The sequence below is a fragment of the Molossus molossus genome, unplaced genomic scaffold, assembly GCF_014108415.1.
Source record: "Molossus molossus isolate mMolMol1 unplaced genomic scaffold, mMolMol1.p scaffold_m16_p_5, whole genome shotgun sequence".
Taxonomy (NCBI): Eukaryota; Metazoa; Chordata; class Mammalia; order Chiroptera; family Molossidae; genus Molossus; species Molossus molossus.
In genome coordinates, this window is record NW_023425388.1 from 56206245 (window position 1) to 56214399 (window position 8155).

Here is an 8155-nt window from a genome sequence, read left to right on the forward strand (position 1 = left end):
AAGCTATAATATTTGATCCAATATATCTCCACATTCAACCACACAAGATGTTATATAATGGCCTCAAATCTAAGCCTGAGCCACATAAAAACAAATTCAGATATCCTAGAAATTACTGTAAAAAATATAAAAATGAGCTCAAAAGAAATCCCTTTTGGTAAATGAAAGTCTCTGCAGAAGTCAGTGGAGATGATTTGTTGGGTGTCTAAACAGAATGCTTGCTGCTTCAAGTATGAAGATGGCAAAGGACCCATTTCTCCCCACCAGGATCTGTGTCTGTCTAGTGAAAAGACAAACACAGCTAATAATGGTGAAAGATTGATTCTAAAGAATACTCGTTGGTAAGAGTTTAATTTCATACGCATGATATTGTGGTATGGGACTTGGAGTAGGTGCAATAATTCTTATTTTACAGAGAAACAAAGTTATTAAGATGAGTTGCCGAAGTCACTTAGTCTTTTTGAGACTCTGTTTTGTTATCTATAAATGTTAAAATATCTAATCTCAGAATTTTAAGGGAGAAGACATAATAAAAGCCCTTAGAAAAAATACAAAGTGTCTCATGAATGTTATTTATGGCTGTTAATACATGAAAAATCAGGAAACCAGACATTAACAAATCCAATATACCACTAGTGGTTACTTAGTAGGCACCAAACACCAGGCCCAGAAGGGTTAGTATTGCAGAAGCTTTAAAGCGGAAAAGAACAGGGATAAGAGAATGACAGGACATAACTGGCTACCTCCAGACTCATTACTAATGCTAACAAACCTCATAACAGCCGCTTAAGTCACACAATAGATTATTAGCTCGGTATCTAGTCAGTTGGAACAGATTTTAGAGTAGATACTTAGCTTGAGTTCAAATGTTCTCCCTCACAACAATTTTGTTTAAAAAAACCAAAAGGCAAACAAAAGACAGGCATTATTGCTATGGAATGTTAAGTGCCTCTGTGGTGGTCATTCATTTCTGTATGATTTTATATTCTAGTCTGCTGGGTAACCTACTCAAACTCTGAAATATGAATGACATACAATGTTAGAAATCCACAGCTCTTAAGCCTGTTTGTGTAGCCCTGGAATATAAGCTCCTGGAGGGCAAGCTAAATGCACTATTTATATTTCTATCCCCTGCATTTAATAATGTGTTTGAAACAACATGGCATCTCAGTAAATACACTGAATTAAATAAAATTAATTTCCTGCAATATTTAAGAATCCTGAAACTCAGAGAGGAAAACTGATATGTCTAATAGTGTAATAGAATTAAAGCTGGGGTAAGAACAGAGGTCTCCTATCTCCAACATCTATTCTATTATAATTTTTGCTGTATTATATTTTACTTTTCCCACCACAATGGCCTCGGTATTTTAGTTTTTGTTGTTTTTAACAACGAAGTAGTTTTCTTAAGATTGCTTCCCAGTTCCCTAAATGAGTTCCTACATAGACATTTTCTTTCTCTCCTGTAGGGTGAATCATCCTGGTTTCAGAGAAATGACTGTTCCATATAGTAAATGTGTTATTTCATGGCTCTGGCTGGACTCTAATGGGTGGTGCAAAATCCAGAACAGAACTGAATCTTCATTGGGAACATATATGCAGTTCTCAATAGAGAAAGCAGGTCAGGCTACTGACTTCCATGTTCTGGAATCAAATTGGTGTTTCTGTAGCCCTCCTAGTAGCCAAATATATTTTGCCTCTCCTAATTTACAATCACCTGATGTACAAACATGACATGATAAACTAATCAAGGCTATTCAATCCAGCGCACACAATCTGAGTCCCTAGAGTACCCATTTACATAGGTAAATGAAAATGTTTTATCTGAGGCAGGCACCCTGGGGGGCTGCAGAAATGTTATTCACACAAGAAGGACAATCTATTAGTGGAGATATGAGATGAGATCTTTAAGATCAAAGATTGCGTTTTAGCTTTCATTTATATTCTCAGAACATTGGGAACATAGCAGGTGCTCTATGAACATTTGTTTAAATAGAAAGCATAAAATTACAATGCTGATTGTAAGAAATTCAGTATATACGGGACAAACATGTAGGTCACATAAAGTATGCCAACAAAATAGTAATGAGATATGAGGAGGTCAGGGGAGATTTTAAGGAGCAAGGGCCACATCAAATGAATCTCAAAAGAGTTGACCAGAGACATATGACAATGGGAAAAGGTTAGAGCTACATTCACTCTGTTAAGATGTACCTTGATTAAAAAGTCTAATATCACACTATCATGAATATGTATCAACACATTGTCAGGAGCTCAGAATGGACCTAGAAAATAAGTGTTTAAAAATAATCAATGTTGAAAGTAAATGGCTTAAGGAAGAGCAGAGAGGGTATTTAAAAGTGAGTTTGTTTTCTGATGTAAACATGAGACAGGCAGTTTCTTTTCCTTTCATTCCCATTCTGTCCAAAAGTAACAAGAAGGCCTATATCATGATTACATATCCAGGAGCTTCCATATTGATTAGTGAGATCATATCAAATCTTCTCTACTGAGGGGCCAGAAGTGATGTCATTCTGATACAATCAGTTCCCCAAGACCTAGACCAGTGCTTCTTAAACTTCAGTTATACATAAATGACCAGCAGACCTTGATGAACTGCAGATTGGATTCAGTAAATCTAGGGTAGGGCCTGAGATTCTGTATTTCTAACAAGTCCCCAAGTAATGTTAATGTTGCTTCAATGCTGCTGTTAATGTGGTCTATGGACCACACCTTGAGTAGCAAGGATAGCCTAGACCAGTGGTTAACTCTAGTTATCCATTAGCATCAATTGGAAAGTGTTTTTAAAATACCTATGCCCAGGTTCTACTCCAGGACCAATTAAACCAGAATGTCTAGGGATGTGGCCTAAGTATCTTCATGCTTTCAAAGCTCTACAGGTGTTTCTAATATACCAGCCTGATATTGAGAACAAAGCTAGACAAAGATAAATGTAATATAGTAGTCAGCGGTGGGGGGGGGGGAGTGGACAGAGTGGGGAGGAGTGAGAGAGAGAGAGAGAGAAATGATGGGTAGAAGATAGATAGATAGATAGATAGATAGATAGATAGATAGATAGATAGATAGATATAGAAATATAGACACATAAAACAAATCTCTTTCCTCACTCTAAATCAGTGCTTCTCAAACTTTAATGTGCCTATAAGATTCTACAGTTGAAAAAGCTAGTTTTCAACCACATTTTGATTATCAAGAACCTAAGTCACTGGTTCCCGAATGTTGCTGCATCTGGGATCTTTTAAAACTATCTGTATCTCTCTTCCACCCAGCATTCTGATGAAATTGGTATGGATGTAATCTAGGAATGAGGATGCTCAAAAAGTATACCAGATGGTTCTAATGTGCAGCAAAGTTTGTGAACCACTACAAGGCACAAATTTTATCAAAGCTGTTCAGACTATGCACCAACCAACCCAAATCTTTGAAGCACTATTAATTACCCTGAAGTATAAAGACTTGATTGCTAGGTCAATTTATTTATTTTCCTTTCATTTTTACCCTGGATGACAGGAAGTGATGCAAAGGATTAAGTAAGGAAGCAAAATAAAATTGATCTTATTTGTAAGTAACTGAAGTTCAACTTGCTAGAGACTCTGGACAAGTGTTCAAAGAAAGATTTTCAAATGCTAGAGGGAATGTAAAGGTTGTCAAATGCCAGTGACAGAATTCAAGATTAATTGGGCCATTAGGCTTTTTTTTCTGGGATGAAGAACTCTTGAACCCTCAACTGAATTATGCCATAATACTCTTTGAATCTATCTTAAAAAGAGTTTCCAGTAGAACAAAATAATGATACATACTTATATTTGGAAATGTCTTCCTAGAAATAGATTTGAATCTGTTGGGGAAAGAAGTTTGTACATGGAAGCATAAAGTATAAAAGATGCACCAATTTGAGTGGAATAAAGATACAAACTTCTTAACATACCCTTTTTTTCTTCTACAATAAAAATTTTAAGTTAGTTACAATTTTTAGCTGTGCCATATGCATCAACTTAGAAAATAATGCAATATGTAAAAAAAAAAAAATCATCCATTTTTAATGTGCTCACTACCTGGCTAATTCAGCATTGTAAAAGAAATCCAAGAGCATAAAGATTTTCATCATGTCTTTTGCATGAGGCAATTATGGTACCTCTGCAAAATTACCACAATATAGGCTTGGGGCAAAATTCTTCATTGCCTTTTGACCAATGCTATGATTCATGCCTGCATCACTGTTATCTGGATAGGCATAGAAGTTCTGGCTTGATTCTTCTCAGATATATTTCTCAGATTTTTTTTTTCTTTTCAAAACTCCTAAGTCTGGCAGAATATCTAGAACTCTACTGCTGTCAAGTTGAGATAAAAACCACCTGGAACTTTGAGAGACCTGTAGTATATTATATGGGCAAAGAAGGGAAATAAAAATGTATTGCTAAGAGATATATCCTTTTTATGATGGACCAAGAATTAGTATATAAATTAGAGGCTAAATGTTACCAAGAACCCTTGTAAAAACAACAACAACAAGAAGTTAATAACCAAATACCAGATGTCATCTAAGCACACACACAAAACTGTTTCATAATAAAATGATACTTTCTCTGTATGTTATTAACTTTATGTTCCAGAAATACTTAATCAACTGGAATATTACAGGCCTCTATGAGTTAAGATTGGTTTCTCATTTTAAAATGGATTCTATAATAAAGTTAATAAATATATGCCTCATTATATATAGAGACATGGATTTTCTCATATATGTATGTTGTGAGTCATGGAAATGCCCATCAGCACATCATAAGAATATTTCTTCTAAACTAAAAATTGCCAGCTTGTCTGAATTAATGTTGATTCAGTTCTTTTCATACTATAAATGCTTACCTAGGTTCAAATAGTTAACTCTACTAGTTAAATACTTAAAATACTTTATTGAACATATACCTGCTATCATTCAACATGCTAGTTTTATAAATCAGCCCAGAAATAGGTAATCTACCACAATTCCCTGATCCTGAGCACATTAGCACAATGACTGACATTCCTGGTTTAAAAATAAAACCTTGTTTCAAATATAGCTTCTCCAGTGCTTGGTAATGAATATAGTTTCATAAAAGTTGACATCATTTCTTCTGATTCCACTAGAATTAAGTACATCCAATATTCCTGCTGGGTATCTGGCCACATCACTCAAGGCTTTTGCAATCTGGTGGGTGTTTTAAGAAGGAGAAGAAAGAAGAGACCTGCATAGATCGAGTTAAACCCAAAGGATATCCAATCTTACAATTTTATAGCCATTTTGTTTATGTGTATTAAATATGCCATCAGGAGTTGAATTTTACAGTTCCTTTCCCAGTTAGTATGTGTACATCATACAGAATTGCTTAGGAAGAGAATATTAATATATACATGTCCACAACTAGTACATGCATCATGCTTGGGAGTCAGTACTCCCGATATACTGTTCTTCTTAGAGGTCAGTTCAAACGCACACTGTTTCAAATAGACCCAATTTTTCTGCTGATATGTGTTGAAAATGCAATAGGATGTGGTCATACACACCCAGAAATACCATCTTTGTGGGGTGAGGGTGGAGAAATACAAACATTTTTCATAGCAATGCATTATTGGGTATCAGATACAAACGCGCCTGTCAGCAATACTAAAGCAAATTAATTATATTTATCCAAGCTCATCCATTCCATAGAAAATAATTTGCTTTACCAATATATCTCTCCTCCCCCACCATCTAAAGACTCTCCCCACACCCCCGCCCCAAAAAGAATAAATAAAAACAACTCATCACACTTCACTAAGCAACTGATGGAGTATTAAACACTGTCTTCCAAGCTGTGGGAGTTAAAAAGAAGTGGCTCTCCTGCCAGGATTCCCGGTGCTGCAACGGACATAGCATCTCCTCCTATCGACCTAATATGATGCTCGCTCCCCAAGCACTGCAGTCCCCTCACTGAGGACTGCCCTGGCCACACGCACATGCAGCGGGATGTCCCCCTATGGGGACAGTTACATACCTTTGCTCTCCATTTCGGTCCCTTTTGAGTGCCGGGAAGTTCAATGGAAGTTGGCCGGAAGATGTGGGCCCGCTTCAGATTCCCAAATCTGAGAAGCCAATCTGATGATTTCGCCCGTACTTCCTTCCTTCCCCTCAGGCTTCCTGAAAGATGGGATTTCTTAAACCTTGAAGCTGCAATCAGCCACCAAAGGACACTTAGCAGCAGCAGCAGCAGATTGCCTCTACGGGGGATAAGATTGCGACGCACATCTGGCATTGAAATGCATGCACGGTGCCCGCTCAGATTCTTTTTTACCTGGGTCTGGAAGCTGCGAGTAGGAGCTGTCCTCCGAGCCTGGTGCTGCAGGTGTAGTGACAGATCATCCCACTTTGCTCCCTGGATGTACGATTTGCATGGGCGCTGGCACGCATGCGCAGGGCATCCTCCCTCCCCTTTTCGCCGCCTACCCCCCCTCCCTCTCCCCCGCCCCCTTCGTTTCTCTCCCCAATACGGTCCCCAGTTATCCCCGCTGAAGAGCCCTAGCGTTGGGTCACAGGAAAGCAACGCAAAAAAATAAACGCCGGACTGGATTTTCCTTTGCAAACTAGAAAATGGATTGGACTGGGATAGTGCCCTAGTCCCACATGATTTTCCAGAATGGATTACGGAAGCCTTAGAGGAGACTATGGTCCCGGGGCTGGGTGCAGTTTTATTCAGAAGGCGGAAGGGAGGGAAGGAAGAGGAGGGGATATACGGTTTTTCTCCTCTCTGCTGCAGTAACTTTCCAGGTGTGCGCTTTCCCCTCGAGGACCCACTTCCCCCACTGGCTTCGTATTTCTCTTTGCTTTCCCTATTGGGTTTGTATCGCTTTTTTTTTTTTTTTTCAGGGATGGGGTGGCAGTAGCCCTAGAGCTAACAAAGGTTGGTATTCCCTCACTTCTTTGCTGCTCAGATTTGAAATTTCTTTCCTCTCTGAGATCCCCTTTGCCTCAACCCCAAAACTTCCATGAACAGGCTCCAAGGCCTGTAAAGTTATCCGAACAACGGTTCCGAGGAATTTTGGGGTGTTCTTTTCAGCTTTTCTCCAACAATATACCAAGAAGTAGAGTGTCTGAAGGTGGGGAGGCACCTTATTGACCTAAGTACTTTAAAATTCTATACATGATCGTTTTTGTGAAGGTGCAGAGGAAGAGTGTTTTCATGGGTAAGGCTACAGGAAAAGATGTATAGCCAAAAATTCCTCAATGTACTACTTGCATATCAGAGCATTTTTAAGGTCCTCACTGTACTTAGTTTATCTGCAAAATGTTTAATAGGAAATAAATGTGTGTTTACTACATAATTTTTTCTTTCAATAGTCCAAATTCTCCTGACAGAATATTTTCTCCTTGAGAATAATAGTCATTCTCAGGCATAACACAACTCTAGAAAACTGCTGTCTGGAATGGCTAAGGAGAGAGATGTACAGATTAATCACACTCCAGGTTACACAAAGATCCCTCCATAGTAGACTCCTAATCCCAATTTTCAAAACATTGAAATACAATAAAATGCACTCCCAAAGGAAATCTGAGGCTGACTATAATTCAATCTTCTGGTGATTCAGAAGGCAGCCTGGGATTTTTCAGTGACCGAAGGCCTTGATTACAAATATTCATCATGACAGTTCAGCCAGACTGGGACATTTATTAGTGGAAGAGTCCTACTGATGAACTGCTATGGCTCAGCAAATCCCACCTCCATGCAGCACTAAGGAAGTAAAATACTGGAGTGTGGGATTACAGAGGCCACAACCTAGGGTCTGTTAACCTTTGGGCTCTCCAACTGCACGCACAAGTAAATATATGGAAAAATCACAAAACTCTGGATTTCTTTAGATTTTGATAGGTTTAGGAAGTAGGCTAAGGGTAAGAGTAGAGTTGGTCATTAAGAACAATAGTCTATTGTTTCCTTAAACTTGTTCATTTTTTTAATAGTTTTTATTGATTTTTTTAGAGAGAAAGGAAGGAAGAGAGAGATAGAAACATCAATATGAGAGAGAAATATTGATCAGCTGCCTCCTGCATGCCCCTCACTAGGGATCAAACCTGCAACGGGGTGTGAATCAAACTGGGACCTCTCAGTCCACGGGATGACAT

The 8155-nt window shown here is 38.3% G+C and overlaps 1 protein-coding gene across 1 annotated transcript in view; it reads right to left on the minus strand.

Annotated features, from left to right (window-relative positions):
- FGF12 (fibroblast growth factor 12) overlaps nucleotides 1–6178 on the minus strand; it is a 509997-nt gene extending 503819 nt beyond the window's left edge. The window contains exon 1 of the mRNA XM_036243114.1: nucleotides 6036–6178. Within this exon, the coding sequence (XP_036099007.1) occupies nucleotides 6036–6048 (13 nt within the window). The 5' untranslated portion in view covers nucleotides 6049–6178. The remainder of the gene's footprint in view (nucleotides 1–6035) is intronic.
- Nucleotides 6179–8155: the final 1977 nt, after the last annotated feature.